At 39.7% G+C, this 19,338-nt stretch overlaps 1 protein-coding gene across 1 annotated transcript in view; it reads right to left on the bottom strand.

Moving 5' to 3' along the window:
• The window catches only part of ITPRID1 (ITPR interacting domain containing 1), a 95,715-nt gene extending 77,926 nt beyond the window's left edge, over positions 1-17,789 (bottom strand). The window contains exons 1-4 of the mRNA XM_024790826.2: positions 17,609-17,789; positions 16,267-16,315; positions 15,873-15,916; positions 1,053-1,104 (exon numbers count right to left, since the gene is read on the bottom strand). Coding sequence (XP_024646594.2) covers positions 1,053-1,104; positions 15,873-15,916; positions 16,267-16,315; positions 17,609-17,771 — 308 coding nt within the window. The 5' untranslated portion in view covers positions 17,772-17,789. The remainder of the gene's footprint in view (positions 1-1,052; positions 1,105-15,872; positions 15,917-16,266; positions 16,316-17,608) is intronic.
• Positions 17,790-19,338: the final 1,549 nt, after the last annotated feature.

Genomic DNA, 19,338 nt, shown 5'->3' with positions numbered 1-19,338 from the left:
TAGGCCTGCCATAATTTCTTTTTCCTTCTTTGTTTGAGGGCCACACTTTATTTTGTAAGGTGCAGCAGAGCAACCCAGAAGCAGCCTGCCCTTGGATCCAAGGAGAACCAACACAGGGTCACTGTTGTAATAAAGCTTGGAAACATGAGTTGGTCACAGAACCTGGCTCTCATTTTCCTCTTCAACAAAACGAGAGTTGCCTGAGAGATTTCTGTGGTCTCTTATAGCTCTATGATTCTATGAGTAGCAAAAACAACCAATCCTGCAAGGAGAAAAATCTATGACAAATAGCATCTTAGGTGTGAATTGGTAGCAGCAGGGGGATGCAGTACTGCAGATTTGGTTTACAACTAGTTGGAATTATCCTGAAAATGCGAGGGTGTACAAAAGCACAGGAAGCAGAGTTCCTAACCTGAAAGAGCTCATAGTGTATTCTAGTGGTTTGTAAAAGAGTGTGGCTGAAAAAGTCATCTGAAGAACATGCACAAATACAGATTTCTGGATCCTACCTCCAAATGATCTGGTTCAGTAGGTCTAGGGTGGGGACTGGGAATTTGCATTTTGATGAAGTTCCCCCATAATGTTAATGCTGGTGTTCTGGGCACCACACTTGAGACCTAGTGTTTTCTCCAATGAAGAGACTCTCACTGCTTTCTACCTAACATTGGAAATTGTATATATTATTGTCCAGTAAATAGAATAATAATCAATTACTTCAGCAAAATGAAAATATTGAATGTAACTGTTTTATAAACAGGTCCTTGTGAACAGTTGCAGTACAGTAGAATGTCATTTATGCATATGTTCTAATTAAATTTCCCCCCACATCAACATTTGTTGATTTAATTTGCTCACAATTTTATGATTTTTAAAGAACCTCTATTTCTTTCAAAGCTGATGTAAACATTCTAGGCACTTGCGACTAAACCAGTGAACTTTCACGAGATCCCAAGAGCCATGACAATATTAAGAAAACTTCCCTGCTTCTATTTTATTCAGCAAAGGTGTGGCGTAAAATATTGGCATGAAGTAACACTGATTCTGCTACCTACCTCATGTAGTCTTTCACAGTCATTTGAACCATCCCTTGTTCACACAAAGAAACTGCAACAACAACAAAAAGTAGAGGGGAACTTTATTTTGTTTTATCTTGTGGAAGATTTTCTCAACCCCAAATGAAACCAAGGTAGAATTGAATTTCCATATCCAAGGTTATATAGGCATGAAATACAAGGCATCTCTGTAGTGAATAGACAGAATGAAATCAATGACCACATTGTATGACAAACACGTGAAGAAATGGACTGGCTCAATGGAGAGGGAAGTCAGTGCTAAATGGAGTATTTAGCAAAGGTTTAATGGAGGAAGTGGTGCTTGTCTTGGATTTTTAATAATGGGAGAATTTGATGGCTGGAAAAGAGGCATTGCCCTTAAAAGAGGTATCACCCTTAAAGAGAAAAAATGTCTATAGCAAGTGCAAAGCAGAGTGCTAGGGGTAGTCTGATTAGCTCATAGGGCATTTCGGGATGCTCTCTCATGGTACAGGAAGTTGTGAAGCAAGTGTGGGGACAGGCAAAAAATAATACACAAAGGGCCCAGCATGTATTAAGCATATTCCCTTCATTTGTATCATCGAATCCTTCCAATAGCCTTATAATTAGAACCTATCCTCATTTTTCAGATTAGAAACTGAGATTCACAGAAGTTTAGTAATGAGCCCATGGTCATACAGTCCAGTAGTGCATCTAGGAATTTATTCTTACCTTTATTATTGATTGCAGCAATAACATTGACTATTTATTTAGTACTAACTTAGTGCGAGGCAATGTGCTAAGCATATTACACTCACAATCTCTTGTAATTCTCACAGCAAATCCCTGAAATAGATATTATTGATCTCCACTTAACACAGAGGAAAACTGAGGCTGAGAGAGAGTAAATAAATTTCTCATGGCTAGTAGGATGCTGCAACTTATTTTAGCTTGTTGTTGTTGTTTCTGTAACACCACACTGCCAACAGAGCATTTTATAGCTTATTTGAAAGACAGAAAGAGGAGTCTATATGTATGTATCAGGACATGAAAACCACAAAAGGTTTTTGAGCAAACAAGTAAATGTGAGAAAGATGATGCTGAATGTTCATTTGCCTGATAGTGGTGCTGAAGACAGAATAGAGGAAATAAATATTGGTTATCAGAGAGGCTTATTCAGGAGACTTTGCAAGATTCAGACCCTGTATCATGATATAACATGTAGCTGACACCTGCAGAAGAAAATGCTTAGAATATGGGCAAATTCCTCAGAAAGTTCACCAGTGTTCTTATTTCTGCTTACTTGTTGCTCTCCTGGGTGCAAATGTGTGACATGTGTGAAACTGGGAAGTGTTGCCATGCTGTATTTCTATGAGAACATAAAGATTTTTACCATAAGAAAGATAATAGAGGTTAGGAGAAATTTTGGAAAAGCAATCCTGAATGATTTAAACATATGAAATAATACTGAAGAGAATAAAGGGCTAGGGTTCTTGTCTGAGTAGAGGGTCTATGAATAGACCACAAGTATCTGTGAATTTGTCTCTAAATGCCAAGTTTTGGGGGTGGAGATAAGAATACCCATCGTTTTCAGAAGATTTTCAAAAGGCTTAGTGACCCTGTTAAATGGAAAAAGAAGATTGGTCTAGAAGGATAAAGACTGAAGATGTATTGCTGACTTGCAAGTAAATAGTGATTTTTTTTTTTTTTCAGACAGTTTGCTCTGTCACCCAGACTGAAGTGCAGTGGCACAATTTCAGCTCACTGTGACCTCCGCCTCTCGGGTTCAAGTGATTCTCGTGCTTCAGCCTCCTAAGTAGCTGGGATTACAGCCGTGTATCACTATGTCCGGCTAATTTTTTGTATCTTAGTGGAGACGGGGTTTCACCATGTTAGCCAGGCTGGTCTGGAACTCCTGGCCTCAAGCGATCCACCCGCCTCCATCTCCCAAAGTGCTGGGACTACAGGCCTGAGCCACCACACCTGGCAATAGTGGATTCTTAACTAAGCTCAGAATACAAGACTACAATCTAAAGAAGTAGTGAGAAAGTAGATACAGTAATATCTCTGCTCTACAAAAAAATGTAACTCTCTCTCATCACAAGAGTCAGGCAGGGTGAGAAAGAGAATCGATTTTAAAGGTTTAAATAGTGAGTGGGAATATATACGGCCTCTGTGCTATCACTCCCAATGCTATTCCCATGGCAGACATCATTACCAATCTTGTCACTTTCTTATCCCTTCTTCAGGAAAACCATTATCAACTGATTGGAATTATCACATAAGATTGAGTTATTTACTATCCTTTCTTCAGAATAAATTTCATTAGTGGGTTTTTTGGAAAAAAAAAAAAAACAGGGTAAGCTGGGGTATGTATAAACTTGAAAAGTTGAAAACAAAGAGAATATATAAATGCTCAAATAAAACATTCTGGGGAGCCACTATCAAGGATGGAATATCAGAGTGAATGACCATTATTAGGAAACAAGTGTGATGTTTCAACAATTTTCCATGTGACATTTGGTGACAAATATTTATGTAAGTTACAATAGAATATTTGACTCAAACTTATGCACCAAGTCAGAAATGAACTTACAACACCAGTCTTTTTTTTCCCATTACCTTCGTAGTTTTAAAACAGTAGTTTTATCATAGGAATTCCACAATCATATAAAATCTTTTGCAAAATTCTAATAATTTAAATAAACTTAAAAAGAGCTGTTCTAAATGTAGTGCTCTTCCACTTAGCTCTTCCCTCACCCATGAGGCACCTCCAGGAGCCAGAGTTTGAAAACTATCAAGTCAATACCCAATTCAGCTAATCAGGCATGGCTAATCCATTGTAGCAGTCTTGCTCACTGCACCCAACTCCGTCTCAGAGCTTCTGAAACTCATAAAACCACTGCCAATTGATTGAAGCTGTCAGATGACAGAAAGCCCATTTGCTACCTTATTAATCATGTCACAGACGCAAGCACAGTGTAATTTTTAGGTGATCATATTGTAATAACTTGATGCCACAACGAATTAAATAATAAGTTGCCTAAATGGAAGATAAAATATTTATTGTTTCAAGCAATTTTTAAAAAATTTATTCCTGCCCCCTTCCTACCAGCAGCACTTCTATCTACTACTTTGCATGTAACTCACAAAGTAAGGCCTCCATTTGTGCCTGGTTTAGCTCATCTAGATAATTCCGGAGAGTTTTTGAACACCCATTTTCACCTAAAACATTCCATGGTTCTAGGACATTTGGCTGCATATTCTGCCAGCACTGACACTCTTGCCACTGCTTTGGTCTTTTTTGTTTGCCTGCTATTGCTCTGGGTTTCCTAGAATGTGTGAATAAACATGTACATCAGGCCAGGGATCTGGCCTTGTAGCCACAGTGCGTTGCACAAACTGTCAGAGAGGAAATGATCCATTTTCAGATATTGATGAGAAGAGTTAGCTCAGCCTTGCTGAGTTTTCAAAAACCCTAGCCCTGCAGAAAATCGAGTCATCCAGAAAACCCAGTCATCCAAATGTGGAACCCTTCACCCAGGGCTTCTTGAAGAGATTCTAGCGCCCACACAGATCTAGAGGATACACTCCATGGACCAAACCCTGTGTCCTGTCGCCTGATCAGGAGCAATCTGGTTGCTAGGGAGCCAAGGGCACTCTCCAAGAGAAAAAGTCCCTAACGGTAACACGTTTGCTAGGGAATGTGCAAAGTGGACCCGTTTGGGTCACAGTGTGGTGTTTTCTGGTCTGATGACACATATGAAAGCCTTACACAGTTTTAGAACCAGCTGAGGGAAGGACTTTCTTGCCTTCCACAGTACACCTAGCATCCTGTGGGGGGCCCAGCAGTCACCAATAAATAGAGGATGTCAGGTCGGGTGTCTGACTCCCCTCACTGGAATCTCACCCTTCTATATGTACAAATACAGTTACCAGACTCCTGTACTTTTTTTTTTTTTGAGACGGAGTCTTGCTCTGTCTCCCAAGATGGAGTGCAGTGGCGTGATCTCAGCTCACTGCAACCTCCGCTTCCCGGGTTCAAGCGATTCTTCTGCATCAGCCTCGCTAGTAGCTGAGAGTACAAGCATGTGCCACCAGGCCTAGCTAATGTTTTTGTATTTTTAGTAGAGACGGGGTTTCACTATGTTGGCCAGGCTGGTCTTGAACTCCTGACCTCAAGTTCTCTGCCCGCCTTGGCTTCCCAAAGTGCTGGGATTACAGATGTGATCCACCACAGCTGGGCTTTACTTTTTGTTCTTGATCTTGTGATGATACACATGTCTGTCTAAAGACAGCACATTCAGACACACAGCCTTTTCTCCTGCTGAGCTTAGACTTTGGAGAAAACCAAGGCAAGGGAAACTGAATATGATTTTTTAAACTCACAAGATGAACCTCATTTTTTAAATTGTTATAAAATTACTGAAGATTAGCTTTATTTTTTGATTTCCATTTTTTACGTTCCGGGCTCCCAGGGTCCCAGGAGACCAAGGGGTATTTTCACAGTGTTACCGTGAGTTTACTTCCTGATCATTGCGGAAACGGGGATAGCTTTTTCCAACATTTAGACTCAGGCAGTTGGGAGCCTTGCACAGGGCAATACGAAACTATTATTCATTGTATGTTGGGTGGTTGTTTTGTTTTGGTTTTCTTCATTTTGTTAATCTGTAAGGTAAATTTCCTGAGGCCTACGGTTGGGTTTGTCAGGGCCAGGAACTTGAATGGAGAAGTGCAAGCTGGTGGCTCACAATGTGCCAGTTTTCACAGGGATTGTGGTTGCTAGACTTTCCTTAAAACTTGGAAGCGCCAGCAGCCCCGGCCCAGGTGTCTTCAGGGCAGCAATCTGTTGAAGGCAACGTGCTCTCCAATTTTCTGCAGTCGCTATCCCACTTGTTTCTATCATTAGCAATTACCTGTCTGGCTCCAGGAAGCATTTGAGTCTGCTACCTCTGATCAGAGCGGGAAGCTCACGCCTAGGAAATGCCATCACAGGACAGACAAATTACTCCTGTTACCCGGATTTTCCCAGGTTTCTGCAGGCACCAGGCTTCAGACTGCCCCAGGTAGGACACATGTGTACCTGTAGGCCCAACACAAGACCGCTCACTAGGCCTTCCTCAATTCTACACTTGCTTCTCTAGTTGCTTGGTTTTGATATTTTCTCTATTTTTTCCCCTCCAGGATACCCTTGTTAGGTTTTTTTAAACCAGATTTTACTCTCTAAGAGTGTTTGGGGAGGGAGAAACTAAAAAACAAACACTAAGTCCTACTATCCCCAAGCTTCCTACGGGTTGGTTTGGGGAAAAATTATAGTGAGAAAAATTTTTTTCCCAATCTATTGGATACATCTCCTTCCATGGGTTAAAATGTCAGTTTTAACTCACTTTTAGATACTTCAGTCTCCAGCCACCCTCCCCACTGTTAGGTGGACTTCTGCCATCTGAAGCAGCAGACACCGCACTTAACCCTGCAAAATGTATTACTGGAGAAGATGTAGTTAGATATGCAGAAGGCACTAATTAGCACCTTTATTGGCTTAGAAAGCATTTTTTATTTTGGTTTTCCTAAGCATTTCTGACTGATTCATGGAAGACATTTGGTTCTTTGGAATATCGTCCAATAGACTAATCAAATTACATGTTTGCAGGGCTCTAAAATAATAGCATTCTACAGCTTTCTGTAGATTTAACTCCTGCATGACTAGGACACTTAGTAGAGGCAGTCAGCAGCACTTGTCTCAGTTGTCAAATTATTAATCTATATTCTTATTTAAAAGAAAGTATCTTACACTCTGCTGCCACTCATGCTCAATACTTTAAAGCCTATTGGAGTACTTTGCTCTTTTTCACCCACTTGTCTGTTTATTTCCAGATATCGTTGACCCTTCCTCCCCATTCCACTGCTGCCCCCTATTGTAAACCCTTGTCACCTCAAGCCTGAGTTCATCATAACTTCTTCCCAACGTGTTCCCTCTCCCCACTGCCAGGATAAACACTGCCTCTGTCATTCCTCTTCTCATTACAGTGAGTTCAGGACTCACTATAATAGAGCTGGCAAATATGTAACATGCTTGCTTCAACTCCCTCAACACCACACCTGTGACAGTTATCACAAATTAATTTTTATCACAAATTATTCATGACCTTTTCAGGTAAACAAAGATATAGTGTCAAAATCCTGCTCAGCTCAGACCACAAGTACAACTACCTTTCTATTTGAACCAGAACCTGAGATGACACTCCAGTGTCATCTCAGCCCTAAGCTATCAAGTGTTATTCCCTCTTTCTGGATTTTAAAACATTTATAATGTGACCTCATCCTATCTAACGGAAAAATTTCTACCATTGCTCCCTAGCATGAAACCATTTCTTTCATCTGATCACCTTCCATGTGTTTTTCTGCACATATTTAGCTTTCTTCTCATTTCTGTGCCTTTGTTCAAACTCTATTGCTTCCAGCAAATTAATTTTCCTTGCTTTGCTTCTTTGTTTTTTAAACACCATATCCCTCTTTCATTTACTAGTTTCAGTCTCACCTCTTTTGAGAAGACTTCCCAGCCTGACAACATCTTCATTATGTTTTATTGAGATCCTTTTGTCAACTAACTTTGGGGATCTCAGGTAATTTACAGATGATTCTGTCTCAGTGGGGTTTATAATTTTGTCAGTGAAATGGATGATATCCCTAACAATTTGAGGCAGCACTGGCCAAGAGCCACGTGGGTAGAACCCAAAACGCATGTTAGTGGTTTTCAGAAGAAAGATTCAATATCAGTGCAGAAGTCAGGAAGGGTCTTATAGAGAATATGGTACCTGGGTCAGGTCTCAAAAGAAGGAGAGGAGAACACAACAGGAAAGACTTTAAGACAGGAGAAACTGGGTGAAGAAAGATAAAGAACTAGGAATATAATGAGAAAGAATAAGACTAGAGGGTCTTGTAGAAAAGTTGGTGTAGGTTACATTTGAATTATAAAGATCCCGGACAGTTTGAGTGACATTCTGGAGAGCAAGAGTCATATATTTTACATCGTTGTTCCCTTTACCTAAAACAGATCGTTGTTATGAATATTGTCACCTGACAAGCAGTATGGGAACATCTATTATGTTTACTTGGATTTACTTTGACTTTTTCTTATAATACAGACCAGAAAATTTAGATTTTTTTATTTTATAAGTTCCTATTCTGAAACAAGTTCCTTTTGAAAAGAAATGAGTTTATTCTTCTGGGACCTCTCTGGGAATGGGAGAAGAAATAACTAAATATAAAATAGACAAACGAATTAACCACCTATCAAGTAGTAACTGGCACCAAGCATATCTTTGACAGAAACTGTCTTTTTGCTGTAGGAGTTACTTCTAGTCTTTTCACTCACAGTTATGCTTGGATGTGTTGTTAAACAAGTGCTAATTATATAAACCTACATGTTAAAATGTGCACTCATTGTATGTGTCTTATCCTTGCATTATAATGACAATGCACTCTCACTCGCATCATAATCCTGGCATTATAATGACAATGCATATCTCAGCCAGATAGCACTGATGTTTAGTTTGTTTGCTGATGGTGGGAAAGAGTGCTATGAACCAGATACTCTCTCCAGGCTTTTTTCTTTTTCTTTTTCTTTTTTTTAAATACAAAGCTTTAATATGGAATCCGAGATTAAGAATGAATTTGCAGCCTGGGAAGAGGGACCTTAACATCCATAATCATGGGCTCTTTAACACCACTATTGACCTAAAAAAGACTCTGAATGTTCTGTCTTGTGTTTATGGTTATAGGAAGGTCTGTGGATCCATATTCAGCCCAAACTGAAACTCAGATATGTTTGCTTGTGTAGTTGGTGACCACGAAGAAGAGTTAATCTGCCCACAGAGGTGGTAGTTCTTGGAAAGGGAAAAGAGAAAGAAGTTGAAGGATGCCCATGAGGCACTTCCCTGTAAGTCATCCAGGTGCCCTGAACAGACAACGCCCTGGAGATGAGACTGTCAGACCACTCAGCTAAGATGCCCTAACGTTTGCCAGAAGACAGAGCAGAAGATGAGAGTCCATCCTTTGGGAAGTGCTTCAGCGAGACTCAGAATGTAAGCAGCAAGGGCAGTTGTCCAACATTTTGCAGTTATTGAAATTCATATAGAAAGAAGGGGCACAGGAAGGCATCTGTCATCGCTAAAGGGAGAAACTCAAATCATTTCTATCAGCAAATGAGCTTGGGTAAGCAATATTTTATTGGAAGAGATTTCGATACCCCAAGAGGAGAAGTCTCAGAACAACAGGTCCAGTCTCTGCCCACAGCTTCAGGAAGGCCAGGGGAAGGTACCATATGCCTCAGTACATCTCAGCCAGCAATCATTCCCATCACACCTGGCTGCAACAGCTTCATCTCCTGAAGAGAAAATCTTCTCTGCCTTCACTTTTCTTTCAGTTGTTATTTCAATTAACCGCTCCCATTCACCTCTTAACTCCTCAAAGCAGTTTTCTGTTTTCTGTCTCCAATTCTTCTACTACCATTCCCACTTGAAAGCTATACAATCTTCTTCCCACCTTTCCTCTGAAATAACTCTTCTCAAGATTACGGTGTCATTCCTGCTCATACATAATCAATTAACAATAGCTGATAGGATTGATCGCTCCTACCGTGACACACTGATTTCACTTGCTTTCAGACTCTTCTCTTTTGGTTGTCTTCTTACCTCATTACCTATCTCTTCTCATTTGCTGGCTTCGCATCTTCCTGGCCTCCTCTTTGTCTGTAGGTACTTGTGTGGTCTTCTGTCTCTAAACACATCTACCCATCAACTAGTCCCAAATGTATATATCTATTCCTGGACCTTTCCTCTGTACTCCAGATTTGTATTTCCAACTACCTACTCAATAGTATCTTCTTGGATATCTATTTGAATCACATTTGAATCACAACAAGCCTAAAATTGAATTTCCTATCTCCGAAGCAAAGCCCTACCCTTCTATTGTTTTTCCCATCCCAATAAATTGCCACTCATTCTTCCAGATGCTTGGGCAATATTTTTTGCAGTCATCTTTGAGTTCTTTCTTTCTTTGATATCCCACATTCATTTCACCAGCACATGCTGCCCTATCTACATTTCAAACATAACCAGAATCCAACATTTCTACAACAATTGCTACTCGCCTCGTATAGCCCTATCCTCTCTCCTCTGGATTACTGTATTAGCCTCTGAATTGGAATCCCTGCTTCAACCCTTTCCAACCTCCTCCTCCCATAGCCAACTCTGTGAACAGCAGCTAAAGTTGTTCTTTTTAAAAGAACCAAGATAATACCACGTATTTGTAACACTTTGAAGGGTTCCCTTGTGACACTGAATAAGAGTCAAAATACTTACAGGGATATACATAGTCCTAAATGATTTGGCTTCTGGATAATTCTTTGACCCCTAGCCCTCTACTCGCATCTTTTCTCACTTAACTGCAACCATTCAGGCACACCTTGCTATTCCCAGAACACAGAGGACATACTCCTGCCTCCTGGCTTTGCATATGCCATCTTATTTGCCTGAAACGGCTCATCCCCAGATAACAAATGTTCCCCTCCTTCACTTCTTTCAGGTAGCTGCTGAAAGGTAACCTTATTTGAGATGCCTTTCCTTATCATCCATCCTCCTAGCATATTACATTTGTATTTATTTGTATATTGCCTCTATCACCATTGCATCTATTTTCTTTAGCATTCTCAGTCCTAACTGAATGCCTCATTTATAGGAGGTAATCAACACATATTTGCTAAATACTGAAGAGAGGAATAAAAGGGGTTCTGTCGGAAATTTTGTGTTCCTGTGGGCAAGGAAATAGAGCTGATGTCATGTTTGTTCTTCAGTCTCCAGTCTCCAGCCTAAGTCTAAGGCTCAAGGAGAGATATGGCCTGTAGGAAGAAGTTGAAAAATTACTTTCATCATGGGTTTTATATGACATGAAATACTAGTAATGCTGCCTGAATCTCCAGATGATAGTCGTGTAGTATAATGGATATGAGTATTTCTTTTTTTTTGAGACAGAGTCTCGCTCCTTTGCCCAGGTTGGAGTGCAGTAGCACAATCTCTGCTCACTGCAACTTATACCTCCAGGGTTCAAGCAATTCTCCTGCCTCAGCCTCCTGAGTAGCTGGGACTACAGGTGTGCACCACCATACCAGGCTAATTTTTTTTTTTTTTTTTTTGTATTTTTAGTAGAGACAGGTTTTTGCCATGTTGGCCAGGCTGGTTGCGAACTCCTAGCCTCAAGTGATCTGCCCACCTCGACTTCCCAAAGTGCTGGGATTACAGGCGTGGGCAACTGTTTGGCCACGGAATATGAGTGTTTCCATACAAATTCTGCAATAAATAGAGCACCATAAAAGCTCAAAGGCAATGATGGTGGTTCCCAGAGGAGCAGAAGAAGAACATGATGCTCAGAAAGTATTGAAATGACTTATCTATGTGGTGATACCAAGAGGATTCTATTGGAGTAGTAGCAGGGGCAGTGGAAAGGAGCTCATTTATGAAAATATTTGAGATAGCTAATAACTCCCAGAAATACTTATGGGGAGATATTTTGCAGATAGACCTTGTGTCACCAAGAAAGGGGCAATAATCCAGCAAATTTTAGGTACCAATGTTATTGTAACCGAATTTGTACCTACGGACTTGTGAAAATTGAGGCAAATTTTAGTTTTAGGAGTTATTTATAGGTTAATTTCAGCATAGCTTTATACTTCTTTCTTACTATTAGAACTGTTTCTTCGTAGTAATTTTTCTTTGAATTAAAATCTACTCTGTGTGCCTCTATATTTTAGTGGCATTAAAACCTTAAATTTAGAGAGCATTCTTTTTTTTTTTTTTTTTTTTTGAGACAATTTAGAGAGCATTCTTTTCTGCCACCCAAAATTGGCTCACAGAAGTAAGGAAAAGTTAGAGATAAACTTAATGACAGTTGATTTACACCAGTCTACAGTCATTGGAGGTATGCTAGTTTCTGGTTAAAAGAGCAGGAACTTTTAAATCAGACAGACTTGAATTCAAATCATCTCTATCTTTTATTGGGGGTGAAAAATACCTCCTTTTGAGGTGAGAATATACTCAAGATCTACTCTTTCAGACAATTTTAAGTACAAACTACATTATTCTAACACAGTCATCATGCTGTACTTAAGGTCTCTAGAACCTAGTCATCTTATAACTGCAAGTTTATACCCTTTGACCAACTTTATGTATCTTTTTAAAGCCGTGAATCTAGACACTTGACTGACATAAAAAAAAAAGTTGGTATTGTACCACATCAAAACAATTGAACTCCAGAGGACTTTGTTGTGGTCCCAAAAGGCTGATGCATAAGAATCAGAAGGCCTGGAGGGAGAAATGCCAGTGACTCACCCACATTGCCCATGCTTTGACTTTTTCAACAGGGATGTGTATACAGGGTGTCTTAGTCTATTTTCTGCTGCTATAACACAATAGCGCAGACTGAGTAATTCATAAAGAAAAGAAGTTTATTTGACTCACAGCTGTGGAGGCTGGGAAGTCCAAGATCAAGTGGCTGCATCTGGTGAGGGCCTTCTTGCTGTGTAATTCCATGGTGGAAGGCAGAGGATAAGCAAGCACACAAGAGAGAGAAAATGGGGACCAAACCCATCCTTTTATCAGGAGCCCACTCCCGTGATAATTAACCCAATACTGTGATAAATAACTCACTCCAGGATAAGGGCATTAACCCATTCATAAAGGCAGAGTCCTCACAACCTAATTACATATCAAAAGTCTCACTTTTCAATACTGTCACAATGGTGATTAAGTTTCAACATGAGTTTTGGAGGGGACACTGAAACCACAGCACGGGGCTTTCCTCCCAGGTGTTTCCATGCATAACATGTGTAGTAAATGTCATTAGTCTTCTAGAGGAGAAGCATGACTGTACAGACAGAGAGATCTAAGTTGAAATCTCAACTCCCATACCTACTAACTGGATGGCTTTTGTTAAGTTACTTTACCTTTCTGAGCCTCATTTTCCTCCATGTAATATTTACCTCAAAGGTGGTCTGGTAAGCAAGATAATATATGTATAGTATCTAGCATGTACATCCTCAATATGCATTAATTTTCTTCCCCTCCCAGTTCTACTGATTAAGAGGCTGAAGTGCCAAGGGCTTTACCTGGCTTAATGGTGGCAAACAAGATACAAAATGGGCCAACCAGATTCCTGCTTAATAAAAATGAGATTTGAGATTTTAGGTAGCTGCAGATGAGCATGACAGCCAGAGAGTCACCATAAAAGGCCAAGCCCCATGTTGGCCATCACAGAACCCAGGAGGAAATCAGGAACAGGACCACTGAAGCCTTATCCCAACTATCTATGTTATTTGGGCCCAGGCCAAGGGCTGAAGACTCACTAGAATGCTTTCTATGGGAGGCATTGGGTCACCTGTAAGATGAAGACACTTAGATCTTGCTGCTACCTTAGTGTACAAAGCCTCAGAAGTGAGTAATAAGGAAACCAGCCTTAGAATGAATTCTAGTTAGTTGACTAGAGTCCCCTGGAATTTCATGTCCACCTGGAACCTCAGAATGTGCTGTTATTTGGAAATAGGGTCTTTGTGCATAGTTAATTAGTTAAGATGAGATCATACTGGATTACATCGTATCCTTAATCCAATGACTGCTGTCCTTATAAGAAGAGAAAAAGACACACACAGAGAAGAGGCCATGTAGAGATGAAGTCATAGAAAGGAGTTATGTAGCTGCAAGCCAACGGACACTGAGGATTGCCAGAGGCCACCAGAAACTAGAAAGAAACCAGGAGGGATTCTTCCCTAGAACTTTCAGAGGGAGATCAGTCTTGGTGACACCTTGATTTTGGGCTTCCAGACTCAATAACTGTGAGAGAATACATTTCTGTTGTTAAAACAACAGAACTTGGTGCTTAAAAGCAACAAGTTTGTGATAATTTGTTACTGCTGCCCTAGGAAATTCATGTGTCACTCTATATCTTATCAGTATTTTATGAGTTTTGACAGGATTTTCCCTCCGATAGTGACTTCTTTTCTTCCTCCTCTTTGGGTCCTTTTCATCTCCACAGTTTTTCTCCCTTTCACCCTTGCCATGACCTTCGGGCCCCCAGTTTCTGGTACTGTTCTAGCATCCACCCTTCTCAGTGTGTCTCTCTTCTCCCTCAAGCTCAGTGCAGCTCTCTCATCATGGCTGAAGTCAGCACGCAGCGGGGCTGATATTAATAGAAGGCTGGGCCTCCATTCCTCCACCTGCCTCTAACCAGCTGTGACCAACAATCACGGCACTTGACCATTCTGTGCCCCAAATTCCTCATCTGCAAAAAACAAAAAGACAAAACCAACCATGCTACCACACGGGCCATGGAGTTTAAAATATGATCGATGAGAAAGGGCCTTGTACAAGCAAAGGCTCAATTAAACGTGTAAGAAGCTATTCCATTATTATTAAAAAGCTTGCTGAAGATAAAGGACCTGGCAAATCGAGACTGTGTTTCTGATCTCAGAGTCATATCACTATCCCAATTTTCCTCCAGGTCTTTACTTCATGTCTGTGCCTTTCCAGTTCATTGACTTGGTTCAGAAGAGGAAGGGCTATGATTTGTCCTTAATTTCTGGGAAGTGAAGCTTTTAGTATAGTTACTGGTGACCCTAGTACCAGTGCCAGGCCTCTCACCACAACCGGGGCAAGAGAAAACACCAGGGGGATATGAAATGCTGGCTATATTTCTTAAGTTTTTGCTTTTCCTTGAGTCTGAACTATTATGAGCAGAGAGGTACTTACATTTGATTTATTGGCAAAAATCTTTACAGTATTTGGCATCATGAAACTTTTATATTAGAAAAAATAAAGAAGGTTTGTGAAAGGGGAAATTTCAATGATACATATAGATTTTCTTTTAAAGGTAGTGAAAAATTCGAAATTTAAACTGGTTTGTAGCCAATCATCAATCTTAATGTAAGACTGCAGTAGAGGAAGTGAAATAATTAAAACCAGCAAAGTAAGTGACTATTAGACTAATAATTTTTTCATCTAACCATTAAGTTCCTAATTTATGTCATTTTTTTCACACAAATTCTTCAAAATATTTCATCCATTTTGAAGCATACTTTTTCACATTTTTAACACTTGTGAAATCAAGACAAGTCTTACAGTCAATATTGCCTTTTATTTGTAATTGCCAGGTTTTTTTTTCCTAAAATATGAATGCATTTTATAATTGAAGGGTCTTAGATTCTATAAAATAAGGTATTGCATTTAATGAAGGTGGAAACTGTGAGTCCTGTAATTAAATTTCTTTTTCTTTTTATAATGCTTTTATCAAACCTCAGTGAAACAAGTGTGATACATTTTCTCCTTCAAAAATACTTGTACTGTTTGCTTTAGAATTCAGACATCTATTCTTCTCGCAAACAAGTGCATTATTAGAAAGAGGGAATGTAAGTGCAATTTTGAGACCAAAGAATAGAAAAAAAAACTAGATTCAGAAATAAAAGTATAATACAGGATGGGGAAAATGAAACAATTTCATTTTCATAATTACATCCTTGCAAATGTCTTCATAGAACCCAGTGAGTTTATGCTATCATCTGAGCTGTCGATGATATGGCAAAGGCCTGGGTTCAGCCCTTAACCTGCTGCTGGGGAAGCACCTATCATTTTTGTCGCAGTTGTATGTCAAGTGAAGGGATTGAACTGGGTAGTTTTTGAGGGCCGATCATTTCTAGAAGCCTCTGATAATTCTCATTTTAAGAAGATTTATTCACATAGATATTTTAATATATCTCCTACTCAACTTCGCAAAGCATAACTGCTTCTCTTGTCTTACCAGTGCGGTCAATGACTCGTTGAAAGTTTTCATTTGCAGAGACACTGTAAAGAAACAAAAGTATTGTGAGTCAAACAATGTGTGTAAATAAATTATACTAAATTACTTTTTAATTAAACAGATGAGAGCAAATGCAGAGTTAGGTTTTAGTAAGAGAGGACTTTCAGAAACCAATAAACAGTCAGGGACTAAAGTAGTATTTTATTTTGTAGTTTTAAGCTGATACATAGTTTTGACAAGAATAGGGTAATACTTCAATTACAATTAAAATGAAAATCCCTACACATCCCCCACCTTGCCCAGGCAGAGTTACACTCACTGTTTTCATGGATCTTTGCAAGAGAAATGTATAAGGCACACACACACACACACACACACACACACAAAGACTTACAAGAATCCAGAGTCCAGCCACTGCTGAATACTTTCTTGCTTGGAATTTTCTACAAGTAAGAAAGAACAGATCAGTTAGTCAAAGCACAACCAGCTAAAAGGACGCTACCCTGTTTACTCAGCCACCACTCAATTGCTCTATTTCCCACATATTTAGTCACATGTTTCCTTCCATAAGCATATTCATTTTTTTTTCCTGAAGGCAAAACCTCCTGTTTTCCATGATCAGCCTTTCCTGAGAATGAAGTGTAAACTTGTCAAAAGACTGTAACTTAAAAAAAAGAAAGAAGATGTGAGAGAGAAGAAAAATAAACCACTGAAGAGCAAGAGGTGTTAGAATAATTTTTAAAGTACCTGGTGTGAATACAAAGGGTAAGAAAGCATAAGAGACTTTTGTCTTTCTGTTGTTGGATATAAATCACCACAGAGCCTCTCCTTATTGAATCACGACATTTACCTAAGGCAGCCAGCCAGTGATGGTTATTTGCAAGGAGTTCTCTGCCAGGTTAGAAACCAAATTTGCATTCATTCCAGGGACAAATTGCACTAGAGTCCCTGGATTGCCAAAGGCACCCTGTGTTAAAAAGGCACTGGTCTTTTAAGGTGGATCTTTATCATTGGCTTAACAAATAGTCAACAGGCAAAAAGGAGTGGATGTAAAGCAGCATTTCCTGTTAAATATTTGTTCCCATTCTGCTTGGCAACTGTGTACTCTGGGCTAATTTTGTTTGACTTTATGCTGTCAAATAGTGAGGTGCCTGAATTATCCCCCTCACAAGGTATCAGGTGAACCATAAAAGCCAGGTGGACACAGGAGGTCCATATTGCTCTTCACTTGAACTGCTGTGAAGTTAGAATGAATTGGGTGATGGGCAAAGAAGAAAAACCATTCAACAGTTACATAATGGGGGCAGGGGGGTGCTGGAAGTATTTTCTTACTTATTACTCTTTAAATGATTAAAATTTTTGTCAATGCCTCCTGCAGGACCCAACAGATCAGAGTTTTTCAATAAAATGTTTGATGACCTGAAAGAAGCCTCATGCCCAGACCCTAAACAGCTTCAAAGTCCTGGGAACTTAAGAGGAGGGATATCTGGAGTGGAAAGGAGCAGAGTTCATTCATTAATTGGTCCACTTCTTTCAAGGAGGTCTGTGTTCTGAATGTCTATAGCAGAAGTCAGAAGTGCCCATTTCATAAATGTTTTTGGCATCATGCCAGGAACACTGGTATATTCAAAGCCAAATACTTTTGTTCCAAAATCACCTGCCCCTGGCCAAAAGCTCCCACATCCCTCACCACTCACAGAGGAATGCTTTCAAATAGGCCTGAGGGTCCTTCTCACCCAGCATGGGGATGGTGGGACCCTGGCTTTCCTCCTCAGGGCCAGGGGGTAGCCGCTCATCCAGTGGAGCCCACATGCTCTTGGTGCACTTCAGGATGTCTCTCTTGCTCTTTTCCTTGCCTTCTTGAAGGTTGTCAGATCCTTGTGATTTCTGTGCCATCATAGGAGAGTAATTCTGCAAACTAACTTAAAACACACACACACAAACAAATCAGACACAATGAGTTCAGCTGCTGGGCTTGGCTCAGTGAAAGGGAGAAAGAAGGCCAGAATGCCTACAGTCAGATGAACGATCCAGCTTCACAGTCATACATGAACCTGGCTCGCCCACCTGAGCCAAGCTCCCTGTCTCAGTTTGGTGAAATGCTTCCCTCTCCATGGCAAAGCAGCTGGGACGCAAGTGGCCATGTCAGTCATCAGACCACATGTACACTCTGCAGATTCGCTTTGATGGTCTGGGATGTGGATGGAGAGCAAAGAAATTAGACTTGAGGGCACACCCAGTAAATAGCCTTCAAATTTATCCAACAGTTATATCTACAAAATTATTTTTGAGACCCAAATATTGGAGAAAAATGAGGGCTTTGGCAACAGATTTGCTTGGCTCAGTCCTATTTCTGCAACTTGTGTGGCCTTACGTAAACTATAGAACCTTTCTGCATTCCCTTATTTCTGAACTGGGGATACACTCTACTGAATTTTAGCAACTTAACCTCAGTGGAATACTTACTATATGCTAGATTCTATGCTGAATTCTATACATTCATTATTTAATTTAATTGTCAATGAAGGAAGTAATATAGTAGTCACAATTTTATGGTAAATTGAAGACCAGAGAGATTAAGTTGCATGTCCAAAGCCAAACAGCCAGCCAGGACTCAAAGCCAAGCACTGGACCCCAAGTATGTTCCTATGAGTATACTACATACCCTATACGATGGCTGGGGCAATTAAAATATTTATGAGTATATTACACACCTGGCGCAAAAAGTATCAGCTGCCCCCATTATTTAACTTGACCTTCATGAACATCCTGTAAAACTAGCAGAGTAAGAGCAGGACACAGCAGCTTAGCGCAGCAACAGAAATTGTTCGGTCTCCACAGACTATAAGCACCATGAAAACAAGGGCCGTTCTCTTACTCATTTATGTATCTCTAGAATTTAACTGGATTTTTGGCACATAGTAGGTGGTGAATTAACAAATATCAAACTAAAATAGCAAAGTGAGGTTTCAAACCACACTTTCTGATGCAATTACTTCCATGACATATGCTTTAATTTGAATTTGTTTATTCTTCAGGTTTAGAGAAATGACCAAATAGCCAAACACTTACTTCAGTAGCATTTCTAGGATCCCTAAACTTATGCATAATCACTGATCACATGACATGTACATCATTTCTAATCTGTTTGCAAAAGGCAAACCATTCAGATTTATTACAAATGTAAATATTTTCTTTCAAGTATAGGTGAGCATTCTAGACACTACTGGCAGCATAATTTTCTTACCTGCTTTATATATTCAAATTCTGTCAGGTATAAATATATACAGTTATTGTTGCAATTTTAAATTACTACAAAAATTAATAATAATGATGGCTGTCAATTTTATGTTAAAAACAAACCTTTCAATAGCTTAAAAATTAAAGGAAAAAATAGTTAAATCTATATTAACAGTCAATATTTTAGCCAGTTAACTTTAGGAATATCCACTGGTAGCAAATTATA

Source organism: Macaca nemestrina, chromosome 4, assembly GCF_043159975.1.
Source record: "Macaca nemestrina isolate mMacNem1 chromosome 4, mMacNem.hap1, whole genome shotgun sequence".
NCBI lineage: Eukaryota > Metazoa > Chordata > Mammalia > Primates > Cercopithecidae > Macaca > Macaca nemestrina.
This window is presented reverse-complemented; position numbering and strand designations above follow the sequence as displayed.